This window comes from Melopsittacus undulatus, chromosome 23, assembly GCF_012275295.1.
Source record: "Melopsittacus undulatus isolate bMelUnd1 chromosome 23, bMelUnd1.mat.Z, whole genome shotgun sequence".
Classification (NCBI taxonomy): Eukaryota; Metazoa; Chordata; class Aves; order Psittaciformes; family Psittaculidae; genus Melopsittacus; species Melopsittacus undulatus.
In genome coordinates this window covers 1119019-1140721 of record NC_047549.1, presented here as the reverse complement: position 1 = coordinate 1140721, position 21703 = coordinate 1119019, and the positions used below count along the sequence as shown (strand labels likewise).

At 59.2% G+C, this 21703-nt stretch overlaps 3 protein-coding genes across 5 annotated transcripts; 1 reads left to right on the top strand and 2 right to left on the bottom strand.

Annotated features, from left to right (window-relative positions):
* The first annotated feature begins 1148 nt into the window (after window positions 1-1148).
* ILF3 (interleukin enhancer binding factor 3) lies at window positions 1149-15156 on the top strand. Its single transcript, XM_034071938.1, is given in 21 exon segments — window positions 1149-1214; window positions 3276-3371; window positions 3447-3673; window positions 3905-4085; window positions 4661-4808; window positions 5978-6069; window positions 6505-6600; window positions 8633-8744; window positions 9112-9209; window positions 9555-9666; window positions 9762-9872; window positions 10118-10317; window positions 10396-10563; window positions 10824-10961; window positions 11152-11328; window positions 11751-11798; window positions 11800-11905; window positions 12057-12113; window positions 13250-13594; window positions 14077-14187; window positions 14752-15156. Coding segments are annotated over 20 exon segments (2664 nt in total). The 5' UTR covers window positions 1149-1214; window positions 3276-3368; the 3' UTR covers window positions 14886-15156.
* A 558-nt stretch (window positions 15157-15714) lies between these two features.
* Window positions 15715-17586, bottom strand: LOC101875805 (beta-1,3-galactosyltransferase 2-like). 3 transcript variants are annotated; one of them, XM_034071979.1, is made up of 3 exons: window positions 17457-17586; window positions 16367-16895; window positions 15715-16265 (listed from the first exon to the last, which is right to left on the bottom strand). In XM_034071979.1, the coding sequence occupies exons 1-3, from the start codon at window positions 17576-17578 to the stop codon at window positions 15975-15977; spliced, it is 942 nt and encodes a 313-aa protein (XP_033927870.1). In that variant the 5' UTR covers window positions 17579-17586; the 3' UTR covers window positions 15715-15974. The 3 variants fall into 3 exon arrangements, with proteins under 3 accessions (XP_033927870.1, XP_033927868.1, XP_033927869.1); XM_034071977.1 differs by having other exon boundaries at window positions 15715-16895; XM_034071978.1 differs by having other exon boundaries at window positions 15715-16895; window positions 17275-17565.
* Window positions 17587-17861: 275 nt separating this feature from the next.
* QTRT1 (queuine tRNA-ribosyltransferase catalytic subunit 1) lies at window positions 17862-21576 on the bottom strand. The gene is made up of 10 exons (XM_034071980.1): window positions 21355-21576; window positions 20781-20849; window positions 20564-20702; window positions 20388-20466; window positions 20194-20309; window positions 19506-19644; window positions 18920-18995; window positions 18730-18839; window positions 18364-18448; window positions 17862-18015 (listed from the first exon to the last, which is right to left on the bottom strand). The coding sequence occupies exons 1-10, from the start codon at window positions 21574-21576 to the stop codon at window positions 17869-17871; spliced, it is 1182 nt and encodes a 393-aa protein (XP_033927871.1). The 3' UTR covers window positions 17862-17868.
* Between the last annotated feature and the right edge of the window lie 127 nt (window positions 21577-21703).

Genomic DNA, 21703 nt, shown 5'->3' with positions numbered 1-21703 from the left:
ATGCCGTCGGGAAGGGCATGGGATGGGCATCCATAGGAAGAGGTTTAGGTCTGGAATTGCCCATGATGGGGTTGAGGTGTCCATGGCTCCGGGTTGCAGGTTCTGTCCTCTCCGCCTCATCCATAGGGATGCTCGGGAATGGGGGAGCTCCATGGGAAGCTGATGTTCTCCATAATAAACTCCTTCTTTTCTAATGGATCCCTGAGCTCCAGGCTCCATTCACTTGGGGGGGCTCATGGGGCCCTGGACATCCCATCGGGATCAGCACGATCCAAGTGGGATTTTGAATGGAGCATCCGGATACTTCCCCTGGAGCCAATGGGATCCAGGGATGGTCCATGGGCTCCATCCTCATCCTCATCCCTCCCTGAGCCTCGGGCGCCCTCTGCCGTCAGCAGCACCCATGGGTGCCCCCCCTAGAGGTCACCCCATAGGGAGGTCCCATCCACGAGCAGCATTCCAGGATTAGGGAAGAGCTCATGGGAACGGAGGGGGATTGATGGAGCTGAGCTTGGAGCAGAGGGTTCCGGCTGCATCCCGGGGGGCAGCAGGGATTGTCCCCCTCTAATTGGCACCTCATTGCACTGATCCCATATGGAACCGATCCCTTATGGAACGGATCCCGTCTGGAACAGACCCCGTATGGACCCAACCCCTCATGATGCGATCCCTTATGGGACTGACCACGTATGGGACCGATTCCGTATGGAACCGACCCCTCATTGGCTGATCCTGTATGGAACTGATCCCATGTGGAACCGCCCTGGTATGGGACCGACCCCATATGGGACCGATCCCGAATGGAACCGATCCCATATGGAACCTATCCTGCATGGAACCGACCCTATATGGGATAGACCCCTATGGTACCGACCCCATATGGAACCTATCCTGCATGGAACCGATCCTATATGGGACCGATCCTATATGGGACCGATCCCGAATGGAACCGATCCTATATGGGACCGATCCCCCCGTCTGACCCCGCCCCTTTCCCCTAGCCCCGCCCCTTTCCCTGACCCCGCCCCCTTCGCTCCCCCATTGGCCGCCCCTCCCGCCCTCACGTGACCCCCGCAGGCCCCGCCCCCCGCGCTGCAGTCTCGCGCCTCACGCTCTCCCGCGCTCCCAGCGCCCCCCCCCCCCCCCCCCCCCCTCCCCCTCCCTCCCCTCAGTCCCGGTCCCGGTTCGGGCCCACAGCCGGTAACGGAGCCTCGGTAGGGACACGGGGGGGGGGGGGGGGGACCGGAACCGGGGGGGGGGGGGGGGAGCGGGGGGGGAGCGGGGGGGAGGGGGGGGGTAACGGACCCGGCCCCTTCCCCCCTCCCTCCTCCTCCTCCTCCCATTGTGCTGAGGAGACAAGATGGCGGCGGGCGGCCGCGGTGAGCGCGGGGGGCGGGGGGGGGGCACCGGGCACCGGGGGGGGGGGGCCGGGTCCGGTTTATGTGGGGGGAGGGGAAGGGACCTGCCCCCCCCCCCCCCCCCCCCCCCTCCGGTTACGGCTTTTCCGCCGCTTTGTTCTCGCAAATGGCGGCCGGGGGGGGGCGGGGCCTGTGAGGCCTCGGGGGGGGCTCGGGGATGAACCCCCCCCCTCCGGTGTCCCGTTATCGCGATAGTAACACCCCCCCCCCCCTCCGGTGTCCCGTTATCGCGATAGTAACCCCCCCCTCCGGTGTCCCGTTATCGCGATAGTAACCCCCCCCCCCCTCCGGTGTCCCGTTGCATTGGGAATGGGATGGGATCATGGAGAGGATCGCGATGGTTTCCTCACCCCCCCCCCCCTTTGTCCGCGGAGGGACCGGGATCGTTCCCGATCCCAACGGCGCTTCCAGGGATCCATGGGGTATCCATGGGGTATCCGTGGGGTATCCATGGGGTATCCATGGGGTATCCATGGGGTATCCGTGGGGTATCCATGGGGTATCCGTGGGGTATCCATGGGGTATCCATGGGGTATCCGTGGGGTATCCATGGGGTATCCGTGGGGTATCCATGGGGTATCCATGGGGTATCCGTGGGGTATCCATGGGGTATCCATGGGGTATCCATGGGGTATCCATGGGGTATCCATGGGGTATCCGTGGGGTATCCATGGGGTATCCGTGGGGTATCCGTGGGGTATCCATGGGGTATCCGTGGGGTATCCGTGGGGTATCCGTGGGGTATCCATGGGGTATCCGTGGGGTATCCATGGGGTATCCGTGGGGTATCCATGGGGTATCCATGGGGTATCCATGGGGTATCCGTGGGGTATCCATGGGGTATCCGTGGGGTATCCGTGGGGTATCCGTGGGGTATCCATGGGGTATCCATGGGGTATCCGTGGGGTATCCGTGGGGTATCCGTGGGGTATCCATGGGGTATCCGTGGGGTATCCATGGGTTATCCATGGGTTATCCATGGGGTATCCATGGGGTATCCATGGGGTATCCATGGGGTATCCGTGGGGTATCCGTGGGGTATCCATGGGGTATCCATGAGGTATCCGTGGGGTATCCATGGGGTATCCATGGGGTATCTGTGGGGTATCCATGGGTTTTCCATGGGTTATCAATGGGTTATCCATGGGTTATCCATGTGTTTATCAATGGGTTCATCCATGGCTCTTCCCCCCCCCCCCCCCTCTTCCCAAGAGGATCCTGCCCCAGGGATCCCGGGAAGAGCTTTGGGATCCGGCTGCATTCCCAATGCAGTGACCCCAGTGCTGGGGCTCCCTCCAGCCTCAGGTGCTCAGGAGGCTTCTGTGTTAAGGCATTCCCAGGAATGCCAGGGGTTGGGATCCCCTGTGTGGCCATAGGGACATCCCATTGCCACTGAGCTGGGCTCTCCATTCCAACCCCCCATTCCCATTCCATTCCCCCCCCTTATCCCTTTCCTGAAGCCATTGGGATGTGTTTGGCATCAATGGCCTGGAGCTGCTGGAGCTGCTGTCTCCATAGCCTGTTGCTTGGCTCTTCCCAACCGGAGGAGCTTCCATTGGGATGAGGGAAGGAATCCGGTTCTCCCGGTGCAGCTGCCTCCTGTATCCCTGGCACGAGACCCGTTCAAGGCTCTAGAGCATCACTGATCCCATTGGATACCAGTTCTATAGGGAAGCACTGATTTGATTCCCTATCAAGGGCTCCTTGTTCCCTTTGGAGTGGGAAAAGCACTTGGGAAGCAGGAGCTACATGGGAAGCAGGGAACACAGAGAGTGGGGCAGGACCTGGGGCTAACAGGTACCATGTCCCAGTGCCAGCTTCCCGGCATTCCCTAAACCTCTTTCCTATTGCTTCCAGGTTCCGGGCATCGGGGCTGCTGGGCCTGCCTGCTCCGTGGCCGCCTGTGAAGCAGCAGACTGGGAGCACTGGGAAGGCCGTTCCCAAGGCACAATGGTGAGAGGGGAGCAGGAAGCTTTGGGAGCTGTGGGATTCCCGATCCCTGTCCCACCATTCCCGATCCCTTGGCAGCGTCCCATGCGGATCTTCGTCAACGACGACCGGCACGTGATGGCCAAGCACTCGGCCGTGTACCCCACGCAGGAGGAGCTGGAGGCCGTGCAGAACATGGTGTCCCACACGGAGCGGGCGCTCAAGGCTGTCTCCGACTGGATCGATGAGCAGGAGAAGGGGAGTGGGGAACAACCCGAGCAGGAGAGCATGGAGACAGCGGCCGAGGAGGAGAGCAAGGAAGGGGGGTAAGGAGGGGGGGGCAGGGCTGTGGCTGGAGCTGGGGGTGCAGATCCATGGGGAAAGGGGTTTTCCTTCATTGTGGAATGAAGAGGGATTGAGGGTTCTGGTGTGGAACCAGTTCCTTGTAGGGAGCTCCCTCAGTGGGATCCATGCGTGATCCTTCTGGATCCCTCCCCCGGCCTTGTGCTTCCCAGTGGATCCTTCCCATCCCGTAACCGTGTCCGTGTGATCCGTAGGGACCAGAAGGCCACGGAGCAGCTGACCAGGACCCTGCGGGGGGTGATGCGTGTGGGGCTGGTGGCCAAAGGCCTCCTGTTGAAAGGGGACTTGGATCTGGAGCTGGTTCTGCTCTGCAAGGATAAACCCACCACGGAGCTCCTGCAGAAAGTGGCTGACAACCTTGGAGTCCAGCTTGCTGTGAGTGTTGGGCCTGGCTTGGGAATGGTCCTGGGCATGGATCATGGGATGCTTTGGGAAAGGAGCTTGAGCCTCACCCAGTTCCGGCCTCCCTGTTCCCTGTGTCCAACCTGCCAGGGATGGGGCAGTCCTCAGGCTGTGCTGCCAAGGGCAGGACCTTGCCCGTGGCCTTGTTGAGCACCATCAGGTTCTCCTGCTCCCACATCCCTCTGGGAATTCCCTTGGAATTCCCGTGTTCACCTTCTCTTCTGTAGCTGCATCTCTGTTCCAGGCCTTGCTGGGGGTTGGGGGGGGTGTTGGGAGGGTACTGGTTAATAGCCTTAGTCCCCTTGCCCAAGAGCCTCCATCCCCTTGCCCAAGAGCCTCCATCCCCTTCACCAAGAGCCTCCATCCCCTTCACCAAGAGCCTCCATCCCCTTGCCCAAGCTCCTCCATCCCCTTGCCCAAGCTCCTCCATCCCCTTGCCAAGAGCCTCCATCCCCTTCACCAAGAGCCTCCATCCCCTTGCCCAAGAGCCTCCATCCCCTTGCCCAAGAGCCTCCATCCCCTTGCCCAAGCTCCTCCATCCCTCGCAGGCTATCACTGAAGACAAGTATGAGATCATCCAGTCCGTGGGTGACGCTGCCATCGTCATCAAGAACACCAAGGAGCCCCCATTGAGCCTCACCATCCACCTGACGTCGCCGGTGGTGCGGGAGGAGCTGGAGAAGCAGCTCGCCGGAGGTAGGGCCCTGCCGGCGCCGGATGCTCCCGGTGCCACCGCGGCCCTGAGGCTGCTCCTGACGGCTCCGGCACCAACGCTCCCGGTGCCACCTGAGGCCGCTCCCGGAGGGCTCCGGCACCAACGCTCCCGGTGCCACCTGAGGCCCATCCCGGAGGGCTCCGGCACCAACGCTCCCGGTGCCACCGCGGCTCTGAGGCCGCTCCCGGAGGGCTCCGGCACCAACGCTCCCTCCGGCACCTTCCAGGCTGGATGTTCCTCCTTTCCTTTGAGTTTGAGCCTCTCTTTCCCCCTCACTCTTGGGCCTGTCAGTTCTCGTCCGCGTTCAGCCGGTGCTCAGTCTCAGTCTGTACCACAGGGACACACAAGACCTAAACCAGCTCCGTTTGACAACCCAAACCGCACCACAAACACCTCGAAGGCTTCTTGTTCACTGAGTTGCATGTACCTGGAGTGGGGTGTTCCGCCACGGTTTGTGTTGCAGCAACAACCAGGGCTGCTCCGTGCCGGAGCCAGCGCTGCCGAGTGTTGGATAATGTTGGCTTCCCTCTCCACTCTCCCCATTCCCCTTTGGAATGGCCAGGCCCGGCCGGGGCTTGCGTTATGGCACACGGCACGTGCCGTAGCCTTATCTAACCCCTGGCCTTGGATGCCATGCTGGCACCTCCAGGTTTGCTGCAGCACAGACCGGGGGGGGCCGGTGTCGTTGTGCTCTTGTCGTTGGGTTTGATTGCTGCCAAAAGCCTTCTAGTTTGTCCGTTGTAGGGACGCTGGACCTTTGACCAACAGGACGCTCTCTGTCACGGGCTGGGGCCGGGGCAGCCGAACCTCAACGGGCAGAGGGGTCCCCCTTGATCCTGGCACATCCCCCTGTCCTCAGCAATGCTCTGGATGCAGAGCGGGGGCTCCTTGCAAGTTCCCCTTCCATTGCCCACGATGCTCTCACCTCATCCGAACCACACAGGATCTGTCCCCATTGCCACCCTCCACCTCCCACCATCACCTGCTCCGCACCCTAAACCTGGGAGCGGAGCCCTCCCCCGTGCAGGATCTAAAGCAGGATCCTATGGGAGCCCCGACTGCCCGTTCAGGAGCTGCCTCGTCCCCTCTCCGCCTGACAGAACCCCCTTGGTCAAACTGTGCCTTGTCTTCTTATTCCATCCACGACTAGAAACGCTATCAGTCACCGACTCCCCGGACGTTCTGGACAGGCAGAAATGCCTTGCTGCCTTGGCGTCACTGCGGCACGCCAAGTGGTTCCAGGTTTGCATTTTGTTCTTCTCTTTGTCTTTCGGTAGCAAGTTTGGTAAAACTCTTTGGTTGGTTTTGGTTCTTTTTAAGGGGCTAACTTGTGTTTTCCTTTCCCTGGTTTGGTTGTGTTTTTGGTACCTCTATAATCATGTTCACTCTTTAACATCCGATGGTAGTTTAGAGGCGCTGAGCGCGGCGCCTGGCGCCGGGGCACTTGCTAAAGAAGCACTCGAGCCAGTTAAACCCTTCGGAAGGAACCTTTGCTTAAAGGGTAGCTGCTGCTTTGGGTTAAAGAGTAATGTCACTGCCACCTGGCACACGACACTTCCCGTTCCCAGTAAGGTGCCCCCATCCCATCCCGTCCCCCCCACCCCACACAGCAGCACCGCGCAGAGGGAAGGCCGGCGCCGGAGCCGGGGCTCAGGATGCTTCTGCCTCTGCTTCCAGGCCAGGGCCAACGGGCTCAAGTCCTGTGTCATCGTCATCCGAGTGCTGCGGGACCTGTGCACAAGGGTTCCCACCTGGGCTCCGCTCAGGGGATGGGTGAGTGCTGGGGTCCATGGGGTCCATGGGGTCCATGGGGGCTGCAGGGGTAGGGGGAGCTGTGGGGTGGATGGGGATGCAGATTGATACGTGTTGATCGATACCTGTAGTTACAGATTTATGCATATTGATTGACACTTATAGGTTCCTATGTGTTGATTGACAACTATAGTTGCAGATTCAGACATATTGATTGATACTGGTAGTTACAGATTGATATGTATTGGTTGATACCCATAGTTACAGGTTTACACATATTGATTGATAACTATAGTTACAGGTTTACACATAGTGATTGATACCTATAGTTACAGGTTTACACATATTGATAAGCTATGGTTACAGATTCATACACATTGATACCTATAGTTACAGATTCATACACATTGATACCTATAGTTATAGATTCATATACATTGATACCTACAGTTACAGCTGCATATGTGTTAATTGTGATACCTATAGGTACAGATTTATACATCTAGTTACAGGTTTATACATATTGATAGTTATAGATTCATACATATTGACTGATACCTGTAGTTACAGATTCATACATATCTATTGGTACAGTTACAGGTTTATACGTATTGATACCTGTAGTTATAGACTTACACATATTGATTTTTACCTGTAGTTACAGATTCCTACATATTGATTGATACAGTTACAGGTTTATACATATTGATAGTTATAGATTCACACGTATTAATTTATACTTCTAGTTACAGATTCATACATATTGATATAGTTACAGGTTTGTACATATTGGTAGGTATAAGTTCCTACATATTGATTGATACCTGTAGTTACAGATTCATACATATTAATTGATAGATCTAGTTACAGATTGATACATATTGGCACCTATAGTTACACATACATATTGATGGATACCTGCCATTAGGTTTATACATACTAATTGTTACAGTTACAGATTCATATATATTGATATCTATAGTTACACATGTATGCATGTTGATTGATACCTGTACTTGGGTTTATACAGACTAATTGATAGATATAGATTTATATATGTTGATATCTGTAGTTACAGATCCATATGTATTGGTTGATACCTGTAGTTAGGTTTATACATATTAACTGATATAGATTTATATATGTTGATGTGTATAGTTATACATTTATACATATTGATTTATATCATTACTGATCTATATGTATTGATACACATTTATACATACTGATTTATATTTATAGTTACAGATTCATATGCATTGATTGATACCTATAGGTACAGATTTGTACATATCGATTGATATAGTTCCAGATTGATACATGTTGATACCTATAGTTACAGATCTGTACATATTGATACCTGTAGTTCCAGATCCATACATATTGATTGATACCTATAGTTAGATTTATACATATTGATTAATAGATACAGTTACGGATTTATACATAACAATATTGATAGTTGCAGATTTATCCATATTGATTGATACAGTTATGGAGTTGTGCATATTGATACCTATAGTTACAGATTTATACATACTGATTAATATCTACAGTTACAGATTCAGTTGCATTGATACCTACAGTTCCAGATTCATACATATGGATTGATACCTATATAGTTACAGATTCAGATGCATTGATACCTACAGTTCCAGATTCATACCTATGGATTGACACCTGTAGTTACAGGTTTATTCACACTGTTTGACATCCCCAGTGCCAGTCATAGGAACTGATTCCTATGGTAGCCAGAATCATTGACCCCCAGGCTGCTCTGGCTGAGGCTCATCCACTGCCAGCCCCTCACCATGGGCAAGGCCACCATCCCCTAGAGCAGGGCTGGGGCAGCCCCAGCTCCTCCAGGCTCGAGGTCCATACCTGTGTTGGTTTCCCATAGCCAGGTGTGGGGTGGAAGGGCCCTTACAGATGCTCCAGTGTCTATGGTGCGGGCACTGGTTGTTCCATCCCACCCCATCCCGGTTGGCATCTCCCGGCCCCCATAGGGATCTCCCATTGCTCCTCACCCCTCTCCCCCTTGTCTGTTCCCCAGCCCCTGGAGCTGCTGTGTGAGAAGTCCATTGGCACAGCCAACAGGCCGATGGGAGCCGGCGAGGCCCTGCGGAGGGTTCTGGAATGCCTGGCCTCGGGAATCGTCATGCCAGGTTAGCTGCTTCCTGCATTCCCATCTCAATGCGGAGCCGGAGCCGATAGCGCTTGAGCCAATCCCTCCTCCTGCGGGCGGGCGGCTTAGGGGGGGGCTCACAGAGCCCTGCGGCCCTCACATCACATAGGGCCTGGAGCCGTCACTGGAACCCCCCCAGACCCCTCCCCATAGAGAGGTTCCAGCTGTGGTTGCTGCAGCAGCTCCATCGCACCCTGTGCGTGGTGCAGTAGCCCAGGGAGTGAGCACGGCTGGATGGTGTCGCTCCGTGTTGGAGTGTTGCTGGATGCCAAGGGAATACTTAGGTTAGTGTCTTTAGACAACACCAGGATAATTCTCTGCATATCTTCCTTGTTTCCTGCCTTCAGATGGTTCTGGTATTTATGATCCTTGTGAAAAAGAAGCCACTGATGCTATTGGGCATCTAGACAGACAACAAAGGGAAGATATCACACAGAGTGCTCAGGTATAGTTGTGACTCCAGATGTTACCCAAACTTAACTCAGTTCCACTGACCCCCCCGTTGGCTCTTAGCACCTGCTCACCTCCAGTGGAGTAAAGAGGCTGCTCAGGGGGGTCCCACGTCGCTGAGGTCTTGGTAGCTTTGGCCACCCAGAAGCAAAGCGCAGGTTCTATATAGTGGCTTGGACCAGGACCTGCCTTTGGGGTCCAGACCCCCCCCACATGCCAGAGGAGTCCAATGTATCGGCTGAGGATGTCGGTGTAGGTGGGGGGCAGGATGTGCTGTGCAGGGAACAGACACCAGCCCCACTGCCTGCACCCTGCCTCTGACTGCCCCTTCCCTTTACAGCACGCTCTGAGGCTTGCGGCCTTTGGCCAACTGCACAAGGTGCTGGGGATGGATCCTCTCCCTTCCAAAATGCCCAAGAAACCAAAGAACGAGAACCCCATTGACTACACTGGTAGGTACCCACCCCATAGAGCCCCTTTGCAAGGCACTGGGCCCGGGCTCTGCTTTGGGGTGCTGAAAGGGGGGGGTTTCCTCCCGTTGCCACAGTCCAGATCCCTCCCAGCACCACGTACGCTGTGACCCCCCTCAAGCGCCCCATGGAGGAGGATGGGGAGGAGAAATCACCCAGCAAAAAGAAGAAGAAGATCCAGAAAAAAGGTATTGAGCTAAGGAGAGGTAGGTGCTAGAGGGATGCTCATGGGGGGGGCAATGGGGGCAGGTTGGGAAGGATCCATCCAGCTGGAAACGGGAGCTCCGGGTGTGTGGATAAGGGAAGCGGAACCCGGATGGTGTCAGCTTCCAAGTGACGGATGGGAAGGGAATGGGATCCCTTGTGATGGGGGAAGGGAGGTGGCAAAGCAGCCCCCCCCCAACCTGCCCCCCTTTCCTCCCCCCTTGCTCAGAGGAGAAGCTGGAGCCCCCGCAGGCCATGAACGCGCTGATGAAGCTGAACCAGCTCAAGCCCGGCCTCCAGTACAAACTGGTGTCTCAAACTGGGCCCGTTCACGCCCCCATCTTCACCATGGCCGTGGAGATCGACGGCAGCACCTTCGAGGCCTCCGGGCCCTCCAAGAAGACAGCCAAGCTGCACGTGGCTGTGAAGGTGAGCGCCAGGCAGGGGATGGTGGAGCCTTCACCGCGCTCCTCACCGCAGCCCCCTCCTCACCATCATCCCCCATAGGTGCTGCAGGACATGGGGCTTCCCACCGGTGTGGAAGGGAAGGAGGTTGGGAAGGGGGAGGAATCAGCCGAGGAGGGTGACCAGAAGGTGGTGCTCACTCCTCCTCCTGTGCTGGAGACGGTGGCGACGCCGGCGGCTGCTTCACCTCCATCGGAGCAGAGCCCAGAGGTGAGTGTGGCCCCACTGTTCCCATCCCATGGGATGAGGCTCAGATCCCGGCTCTGTCGGAGGGCAGAGCCTCGGGACAGCTCATTGCCTTCCTTCGGGAGCACAGGGCTCGGTGGTGGGATGCTGGGATGGGATGTGACATCCCTGCCTATGGAAGCTCCAGCTCCTTTCCAACCCATCCTATGCTAGTTCCCGAGGTCTGGAATGAGCTTTGCCCTGTTGGGAAGACAACAGGCTCATCCCAGCTCCTCCCCTTGCAGAACGTGAAGCAGCAGGGACCAATCCTGACCAAGCACGGCAAGAACCCAGTGATGGAGCTCAATGAGAAGCGGCGCGGGCTCAAGTACGAGCTCATCTCAGAAACGGGGGGCAGCCACGACAAGCGCTTCGTCATGGAGGTGAGGACCCCCCCATGGGCCTGTCCCTTCCAGAGCAGCTGGAAACCACAGGGAATGGGTTGGGATGGGAGGGATCTCCCAGGGCTCAGGGCTGTGTCCACCCTTGAGGGTCCATAACCCATATTGAGGGTCCATAACCCACCCAGCAGCTCCTGCTCCTGCCCTCAATGCTCTCCTCCCTCTTCCCAAGGTGGAAGTGGATGGGCAGAAGTTCCAAGGAGCAGGTTCCAACAAGAAGGTGGCCAAAGCCTACGCGGCCCTGGCCGCCCTGGAGAAGCTGTTCCCTGATGCCCCCGTGGCCATTGAGCAGAACAAGAAGAAGAGAGCCCCTGTACCCACCAGGGGGGGGCCCAAGTTCGCCGTCAAGGTCAGTGCATCCATGGCTCCCAATGGGGGGGGGTTAATCCCACTCTGGAATGGGAATGAGTCAAGGAGCGGAGGGGAAATGGGATCTGGGAGGGCCCTTGATGCCCTCCCTGCGGCTGCCATCCCCATGGCTCAGTCCTGGAGCTCCCCCCATCCCATGGGAAGCTCTCTGATCCCATTGGAAGCTCTCTGATCCCATTGGAAGCTCCCCCCATCCCATGGGAAGCTCTCTGATCCCATTGGAAGCTCTCTGATCCCATGGGAAGCTCTCTGATCCCATGGGAAGCTCTCTGATCCCATGGGAAGCTCTCTGATCCCATTGGAAGCTCCCCCCATCCCGTTGGAAGCTCTCTGATCCCATTGGAAGCTCTCTGATCCCATTGGAAGCTCCCTGCTGACGGTGCCTGTGTCTGTTCCCTGCAGCAGCACAACCCCAGCTTCGGGATGGGAGGCCCCATGCACAACGAGGTCCCCCCCCCCCCCCAACATGCGGGGCCGGGGGCGAGGAGGCAGCATCCGAGGCCGAGGGAGAGGCCGGGGGGGCTTCGGTGGCAACCACGGGGGCTACATGAATGCAGGTGAGCCATTGGGGCCATTCCCAAGCCTTGGGATGGAGCCTCAGGCCTTGGGATTGCTCCATCCTAATTCCAGCTTCATTCCCTCACCTTTGCCAGTGACCCCAAAGCCTTTTCCCACTTCCTTCCTCTTTAATCCCTGTCTCCCCCATAGGAGGTGGCTACGGGAGCTATGGATATGGAGGAGGCAACTCGGCCACCGCTGGCTATAGTAAGTGCCTTGTGCTCTTCCACCCCCACTTCCCAGTTTCCAGTTCCCCCCCAGACTGGGACCAGTTTACATGTCTCTGCTTTGGAGCCCCAGGAAGCTCTCGGCCACGCTTTGGAATGGGGGTTGTTTTCCTCCCCCCTTTCCCAATGGGATCCAAGGGGATGGAGGGGTCATGGAGCAGAGGGCTCTTTGGGATGCTGGGATGGGGTGTTCCAAGCCGGCTCCGGCAGCCTGGCCCCAAGGCCCATCCTTGCTTCCTTATGGGAAGCATTCCATGGATCCTCCCATTTGTCTTCATTCCCAGTTGCTTCTGTCTCCGATTGGAGCCTTTCCCTCATTGCCAGCTGGGAGCATCCAGTGGGATTGTAACTGTGCTTCCATAAACATGGGGCATTAGGGACCGGCCTGAACCTGTCAGGCAAAGCAGCCCCAAGAGGAGAGTTTGGAGCCAAGCAAAGCACCGAATCCCAGGGAATTCGGCATTCCCGGGGTCAGGAATGGCAGGGAGAGAGCTCCCATCATTGGGATCAGGTGCCTTGGCTGCAGGAACACCTCGGAGCTCCATAGAGGAAGATCCAAGGTGTGGGTAGCAATGGCTCCTGCATGGGAGCGGATCCGATCCCAGTATCCCCAGTGATGAGGTGGATTCCCAGTGCTTCCTGCTTGGAATGCTTTAACCCCTGGAAGCAGCCCCACGAGGGTCAGGGATGGGATGTGTTATCCAGCACCGTGGGGCTCTTGGCAAGAGCCTCATCCCAGCCCCATGTGGAGGAGGGCAGAGCATCACTTGGGATGCAGCCAGGAAGGGATGGGATGATCCCAAAGGAAAAGCCATCCTGGTGCTCCCACATCCAGGTTTCCCTCTGGCAAACTCCCCTGCTCCTGGTGCCTTGTGCCCCTCGGAAGCCCCACGTTGGCTTCCCCCATGGACTCCGCTCATGGCTTTCCCAGTGCCATTCCCATTGGGATAACCCCAATGCTCCGTTAGGAACCTCACCCTGGTGCAGGACTGAGCGGTCCCACCCCGGGGGGGGGTGTGTTTAACCCTCCCCCCCCAATTCCACTCAATGGCACCACCCCCACGGCATTCCCAACCTCTGGAAGCCGTCGGTGCTGACCTTGTCCTCTCCCTTTAGGCCAGTTCTACAGCAACGGAGGCCACTCCAACGCCGGCTCCGGCTCCGGCTCCGGTTATGGCTCCTACTACCAAGGAGGAGACAACTACAGTTCAGCAGGGCCCAAGCACGGGGGCAAGAAGCAGCAGCATGGGGGGCAGCAGAAGGGCTCCTATGGCTCCGGGTACCAGTCCCACCAGGGCCAGCAGCAGCAGCCCTACAACCAGAACCAGTACAGCAGCTATGGGCCCCCCCAGGGCAAGCAGAAGGGCTACAACCATGGGCAAGGGAATTACTCCTCCTATTCCAACTCGTACAACTCGCCCGGAGGAGGAGGCTCCGACTACAGCTACGAGAGTAAATTCAGTGAGTAACTGATGCTCCATAGGGATAGGGAAGGGATCCAGGCACTAAGGTGATGGAGGAGCTGGGGCTGAGGGGGAGCGATGGTGGCAGGATGATGGAGAAGGGGTTTTCCAGGGATAGGCCAAGGGGCAATGGGTGCATAGGAGCATAGGAGGTTCCATTGGGAAGAGCTTTCCTGGGAGCCACAGAGCACAGGGGGGTTGTGGAGTGTCCCATGTTGGAGGTGCTCAAGGCCATGGGGTGGCTCAAGACCATGGGGTGGCTGCCCCATACCTGGGCTCTGGGTGACCCGTGTGGGGTGAAGATGCCCCCGAGCAGTTTCCCATCCCCTTTCCCCCCCCACATCCTCATTCCATGAGCTTGGATGCTCTTCCCCATTGGATGGAGCTGGAGGAGACCACCAGGTGCTGGGGGGGGGGGGGGGGGGGCTCTCAGCGTCCCCCCCATGGTGCTCACCCTGCTCCCCCCTCCCTCCCCACCAGGTTACGGCAGCAGCGGCCGGGGGGGCAACAACTACTCTGGTGCTTCCTACAACACGGGCGGCTATGGGGGGGGCTCGGGGGGAGGAGGCTCCTCCTACCAAGGTAAGCAAGGTCAGTACCACGGCATTCCCAGGATGGGATGATGGGAGCGGGTGATGGATGATGGGAGCAGGATGATGGGAGCGGGTGATGGGATGATGGGAGCAGGTGATGGGATGATGGGAGCGGGTGATGGGATGATGGGAGCAGGTGATGGGATGATGGGAGCGGGTGATGGATGATGGGAGCGGGTGATGGATGATGGGAGTGGGTGATGGATGATGGGAGCGGGTGATGGGATGATGGGAGCAGGTGATGGGATGATGGGAATGGGATGATGGGAGCGGGTGATGGGATGATGGGAGCAGGTGATGGGATGATGGGAGCAGGTGATGGGAGCAGGTGATGGGATGCAGGTGATGGGATGCAGGTGATGGGATGCAGGTGATGGGATGCAGGTGATGGGATGCAGGTGATGGGATGCAGGTGATGATGGGATGCAGGTGATGGGATGCAGGTGATGGGAGCGGGTGATGGGATGCAGGTGATGGGATGCAGGTGATGGGATGCAGGTGATGGGATGCAGGTGATGGGATGCAGGCCCCATCACTGACCACTGCATCCCTGTCATTCCAGGTGGATATTCCTCCCAATCCAACTACAACTCCCCCGGCTCCGGCCAGAACTACAGTGGCCCCCCCAGCTCCTACCAGGCCTCCCAAGGCGGCTATGGCAGAAACGACCACAGCATGAGCTACCAGTACAGATAGAGCCGTGTGTGGGGGGGCTCTGCTCTTCCTGCCCTCTCAACAGTCGTGTTCCCACTTCCTGGAACGAGGGGAACATCCCCCCCCCCTCCCCCCCCCCCTTTTATTTTGCCCCCCGTTTTCCATGTTGCAGTGCTCCCTTTGTGCTCCGAGGGTCAAGTGATTCCCATTCTTAGCTGTTCCTTGGGGCCTCCTTGTGTTCAATGGGGTGTTAGTTGCCATTTGTCACAATAGGGATGATGATTAATGAATTCATGATTAATTATTACCGTTATCGAGGGGGTGTTTTCATTGTTGTTGGGGTCCCTCCGAGCCCCCCCCCCCCGTTTAATCCCATTGGGAAAGGTGCCCCCCCCCCCCCCAGGCTCTAAGCACACGATGGAGGTGTCCCCATCACCCACCGGTGCTTCTGTGCACTGTGAGTCCCACAGCTTCTTGTATCCTAAGGCTTTAGTGATCCAGGTTTAGGGATGGGATGGGGGGGGATAAGGAATGGGGGGGATAAGGAATGGGGGGGGGATAAGGAATGGGGGGGGGGATAAGGAATGGGGGGGATAAGGAATGGGGGGGGATAAGGAATGGGGGGGGGGGTTAATCCACCCGCATCCCGCAGGAATCACACCTGGAGTAAGCTGAATGTAGATGAATAAACACCCCCAACCTGACCCCACTTCCTGCCCTTCCTCCCCCTCCTCTTCCTCCACTTGGGAATGGGCTTCATTGACTGACCCAACCCTTCAATCCACCCCCCCCACACCATCCACCCCCCCCACACCATCCACCCCCCCCCACACCATCCACCCCCCCCCACACCATCCACCCCCCCCCTTGGTTGTGCCATAAGGAACCGGATCCTCCAGCTGTGCCACTTCCTGGTGTGAGCTCCAACCGGTGCCACGGTCATGGCCCAACCCACGTCACCAGCACACGGGGGGGGGTCCCCTGGCCCCCCCAGCCCCATAGTGGGGACATCACCGAGCCCCATTCACCCCCTCACATTTGTCCTTCTCCTGCTGGAAGCTTGGCCAGAGCCTCAGCACCTCCTGGGGCTGGTAGCGGTGCACGGCCGCGGCGCGGGCGAAGCGGCACGGCTCATAGGGGATGCGCCCCATAGAGAACGCGCCCCACGGGCCGTCGGTGACGGTGATGCCCAGGGCATGGAGACACAGCCCCACGAAGGCGTCCTCCATGTTGATGAGGGGCAGGGTCTGCGCCACGGCGTGCACGCGGGAGGCCACGTCGGTGGACAGGACGTAAGCGGGACCGCCGCAGTACGGGGGGTAGGTGGTGTTGGGGTACAGCTCCCGCGGCACGTACCACTTGTAGGCCTTGCTCCGGATCGGGGCCGTGTTCCGGTACACGTAGCCGGTGACGAAGGAGGCCCTGGGAGGCAGCAACAGGCGGCGGGTCAGGTAGTGGAGGTTGAGGAAGACGTCGGTGTCGGCCTTCATCACGTAGGTGGCGTTGGGGCAGTAGCGGCTCACCCATTGCAGCCCCATCAGCGTCTTCAGGGTCAGGTTGTTGTAGGTGTCCATGAAGTCCTGTTGGATGAGGTCTCCGTATTCCCGGCTCTCCTCCCGCAGCACCGGCTCCAGCGCGTCGGCAAACACCGGATGGAGCCCCAGGAGGAACAGGCGCAGGATGGGGGTACCCGGCACCGCGCTCTCGTTGCCCCACGTCCGGCGGATGCAGTGCCGGGCGCCGGTGTCCTCCGGTGCCGTCGCCACCAGCAGCACCAGGAACGGAGCCTGGTCCCGGCACTTGTGGGGCTGGTTGAGGAGGAACCGGTAGGGATGGGGATACGGTGGCCGCAGCGGGTGCCGGGTGGGGAGGGTTGTGGTGTTAGCGGCCAGGCCGTGGAGCCATTGGAAGGCATGGGGGGGCAGGTCCGGGGCCTCGGTGATGGGCTCGTGGCTGTGCCATAGCCGGAGCCCTACCAAAGCCACCAGGGCTGCCAGCGCCGGCAGCACCAGCAGGCGAGGGCTCAGCTGCCACTTCATGCTCTGGCACTGCCTGTGGGGACAGCGGCAGCTCAGTACCCCCCTATAGCACTGGGGGGGGGGGGGGTCCGGTCCAGCCCCAACCAGTTACACCAGTAAAACCAGTTGGGTCCTACCACCCGGCACCAACCCCCATAGAGGCCGTGGGGCTGCCCCGGTCACCCCAGGCTGCAGCTCCCAACCTTATCCCAGGCACTCCCAGTTTCTCCACGTGTTATTCCAAGTGCTTCCCAGTTGCTCCAGGCTCCCCTGGGCGCTGCTCCCAGCCCTTCCCATTCAGTTCCAGTAACTCCAGGCGCTATTCCCGGTCACTCCCAATCGCTCCAGGCTCCTCCAGGTGCTATTCCCACCTCTTCCCATTCACTCCCAGTCACTCCAGGTGCTATTCCCACCTCTTCCTGGTCACTCCAGGCTCCTCCAGGTGCTATTCCCAATCATTCCCAGTTGCTCCAGGTTCCTCCAGGCGCTATTCCCACCTCTTCCCATTCCCAGCTGCTCCAGGTGCAGCTCCCAGCTCTTCCCAGTCCTTCCCAGTCCTTCCCAGTCCTTCCCAGTCCTTCCCAGTCCCACTCACCCAGAGCTGCTGCTTGCGGTGACGCGGCCGTGGTCACCCCACCCTGTCCTCAAACTTCCTCCTGCTCCCCACTTGACGTGTGGGGCCTGCCCCACCCCTCTATGGGGCAAAGGTGGGTTCATGCCCCCATTAACCCCTCTATGGGGCAGAGGTGGATCCATGCCCCCCCACCCCTCTATGGGGCAGAGGTGGGTTCATGCCCCCCCCACCCCTCTATGGGGCAGAGGTGGATCCATGCCCCCCCACTACGTGGCACATAGGGGTCTATGTCCTTATTTAACCCCCCCAGCCCCACAAGCTGCTGTTCCCACCAAGCACATTTATTGTGATGTTCCCCCCTTCAAAACCCATTAAAATAGTAAAAAACCCCTAAAACGCATAAAAAACACCTGGGGGGGGGGGGAGGTCCCCATCATTCCAAGGGGATCCCAGCAGCCTCCAGCGCCTCCCGGACCCACAGCGGGATCTGGGCCCCATAGCGGGAGCTCAGGAAGCTCCGCACGAACTGTGGGAAGCGCTGCTCCAGGATGCTCTGGCGGATGGAGGCCATCAGCTTCAGCTGGGGGGGGCATGGGGGGGTAAATAAGGGGGGACCCCCCCATAGACTCTACCATAGACCCCCTACATGGGCCCCACCCCATACACCCTGCCATGGGCCCTCCCATAGACCCCATCCATGGGCCCCCCCCCCATAGACCCTGCCACAGACCCTCCTATAGACCCCATCCATGGACTTCCCCCCCCATGGACTCCCCCATAGACCCTCCCATGGACTCCCTATGGATCCCCCCATAGACCCCCCAATGGACCCTCCTTTAGACTCCCCCCATAGACCCCCCCCATGGAACCTCCCCGTTGGCCCCGCCCACCCAACGAAGCCCCGCCCCCCTGGCCCCGCCCCCTGCACCTGATAGGCCAGGTTGTGCACGGTCAGGTGATGCAGCGCGGCCGGCTCCCTGCGGAGCAGGGCATGGAGATAGGCACGGCTGTAACTGGGGGGGCACAACCGGATCATGGGGGGGATGAGGGGGGGCAGAGACCCCCCCCACCTTTAGGTACCCCCATTTATGTCCCCCCCCACCTTTAGGTACCCCCATTTATGTCCCCCCCACCTTTAGGTACCCCCATTTATGTCCCCCCACCTTTAGGTACCCCCCCTTTTATGTACCCCCCCCACTTATTTCCCCCCCACCTTTATGTACCCCCCCTTTATCTCCCCCCTTTATGTGCCCCCCCATTTCCGTATCCCCCCCATTAGGTGCCCCCCCCTCACCGCTGGCACGTGGGGCACCCGCACCCCTCCTCTATGGGCCTGAAGTCCTTGGCATAGACCCTGTTCTTGAGCTGCAGTGACCCCTCCGCTACCAACGCGGAGCCGAAGCGCTATGGGGCAAACCAATGGCACTCAGAGGGGGGGAGGGGGGGGGTCCCCCCCGTTCTGTGCCCCCCAAAACCCCCCTTACCGCAGTGCGCGTGGGGAAGACGCAGTCGAACATGTCACAGCCCAAGGCCACGCACACCACCAGGTCCGTGGCATAGCTATGGGGACAATGGGGATCATATGGGGATCAATGGGGATCATATGGGGATCATATGGGGATCATATGGGGGACAATGGGGATCATATGGGGATCAATGGGGATCATATGGGGATCAATGGGGATCATATGGGGACAATGGGGATCATATGGGGATCAATGGGGATCATATGGGGATCATATGGGGATCATATGGGTGACAATGGGGATCATATGGGGATCAATGGGGATCACATGGGGGACAATGAGGATCAATGGGGATCAATGGGGATCACATGGGGATCAATGGGGATCAATGGGGACAATGGGGATCATATGGGGATCAATGGGGATCACATGGGGGACAATGGGGATCACATGGGGATCAATGGGGATCAATGGGGATCATATGAGGATCAATGGGGATCAATGGGGATCACATGGGGATCAATGGGGATCAATGGGGACAATGGGGATCAATGGGGATCATACAGGGGTGCACCCCATTACTGCCCCCCCCATTAGGACCTACCCGACGCCCATGAGGTAACGGGGCTTGTCCCGGGGCAGGCGCTCGGTGCTGAGCTTCACCATGCGCCAGAAGCTGCCCTTGTCCTCCCCCCCGCTCAGGCCCCCGATGGCAAATCCCGGCACGTCCCGGAGCGTCATGGCTGCGGGGGGGGGGGGTTAGTGCTGTACCCACCCCCCAGCACAGCCATGGGGATGGGGAGGGGGAGGCGGGACCAGGATGGGGATGAAGATGGGGATGAAGATGGGGATGAAGATGGGGATGAAGGATAAGGATGGTGATGGGGGGTCAGGATGAGAATGGGGATGAGGATGGGGGATGATGAGGATGAGGATGGGGATAGGAATGAAGGTAAGGAAGGGGACAGTGGGTGGAGATGGGGATGGGGATGAAGGGTAAGGACAAAGATGAGGATGGCGATGGGGGCTCACTATGAGGATGAGGATGAAGGATGAGGATGGGAATGAGGGATCAGGATGAGGATGGGAATGAAGGATGGGGATGGGCATGAGAATGGGGATGAAGGATAAGGATGAGGATGAGGATGGGGATGAAGGATGAGGATGGGGATGAAGGATGAGGATGAGGATGAGGATGGGGCTGAGGATGGGAATGAGGCATCAGGATGAGGATGGCGATGGGGGCTCAGGATGAGGATGAGGAGGCAGATGAAGGCCGCGCTCCCTGGTACCCTCCAGGCACTGCTCCCGCAGCTCCGGCTCCAGCCCCCCCTGGATGATGGCAAACAGGTTCTGGCGCTGGGGGCTGCGGTTGGCGGCGATGCAGCGGTCGAGCCAACGCACGGACCTGGGGGGGGGGGCACACAATGAACGGGGGGGGTGGATTGGTCCATCGGGATGGGTTATGGGGGGGGGGGTCCCCAACCTCTTCATGGCCTCCTCGACGCGTGGCCCCGTCGTGGTGCTGCTCACGACATCGTCCAATTGCATCACGATATCGGCGCCTGTGGATGGGGGGGGTTAAGTGGGACCCCTCATTATTGGGGTGTTTTGGGGGTGTTTTGGGGGTGTCCCCCCCTCCCCCCCCCCACAAGCACTCACCCAGAGCGTTCTGGATCTCAATGGACTTCTCCGGGGTGAGCAGGATCTGACCCCCCCCATAGGGGGATTGGAACAGGACCCCCTCTTCTGTCACCTCCGACAGCTCCGATAGGGAAACCATCTGGAAGCCTCCACTGTCCTGGATGGGGGGGGGGGGGTTGGGGGTTATGTAGGGGGGGGACACCCCAATATTGGGGCCCATAGGAGGGGTCCTCACCGTGAGGAGGTTGTGGGGCCAGTCCATGAAGCCATGGAGGCCTCCTGCTTGTTGCACCAGCTCCGGGCCCTGCGGGGGGGACACGTTACATGGGAACGGGAGGACGGGCAGTAGGACCCGGGGGAGACCCGAGGGGATGTGGGCGGGGCTACGGAGGGGGCGTGGTCACCGCGTGAGCGGGGCCTCTCCATGGGAGACCCTCTAGGGGGCGTGGCCACACCGGGGATGGAGGCGTGGTCTGGGGGGGGCGTGGCCACACCGGGGATGGAGGCGTGGTCTCGTGGGGAGGCGGGGCCACACCGGGGATGGAGGCGTGGTCTGGCAGGGGGCGGGGTCATTCAGGGTGGAGGCGTGGTCTCGTCGGGGAGGCGTGGCCACGGTGGGGATGGAGGCGTGGCCTCGTTAGGGGGCGTAGCCACGCCGGGGGTATAGGCGTGGCCTCTGCAGGGGGTGGGGCCGCGCCGGGGTGGAGGCGTGGCCTCGGCAGGGGGTAGGGGGCGTGGCCTCGGCGGGGGCGTGGCCGCGCCGGGGATGGAGGCGTGGCCTCGGCAGGGGGCGGGGCCTGGGTGCTCACCGGCCGGGTCCCCAGGTGGTAGGTGTTCCCGAGGCAGAGCCGGCAGCCGAGCGCCGCCAGCTGCTTGGCCGTGAGCCCCTTGGCTGTGCCCTGCGTGCCCACGGGCATGAACACCGGGCACGGAACGGGCCCGTGCGGCAGCAGCAGCTCCGCGGCCCTGGCCTGGCTCCGGCCGCACTCCGCCACCACCCGCAGCAGCGGAGCCGGCCTGGGCGCCGCCATCTTACCGTCAGCACACGTGGTCAGCGCTTCCGGCCTGGGGGGGGGGTAACCAGGGCAACGCGGCCGCCATGTTGAGGCTCGGCCGGGTCCACCAAGCTCATCCCGGGGTCTTTGGGGAAGGAGCAAA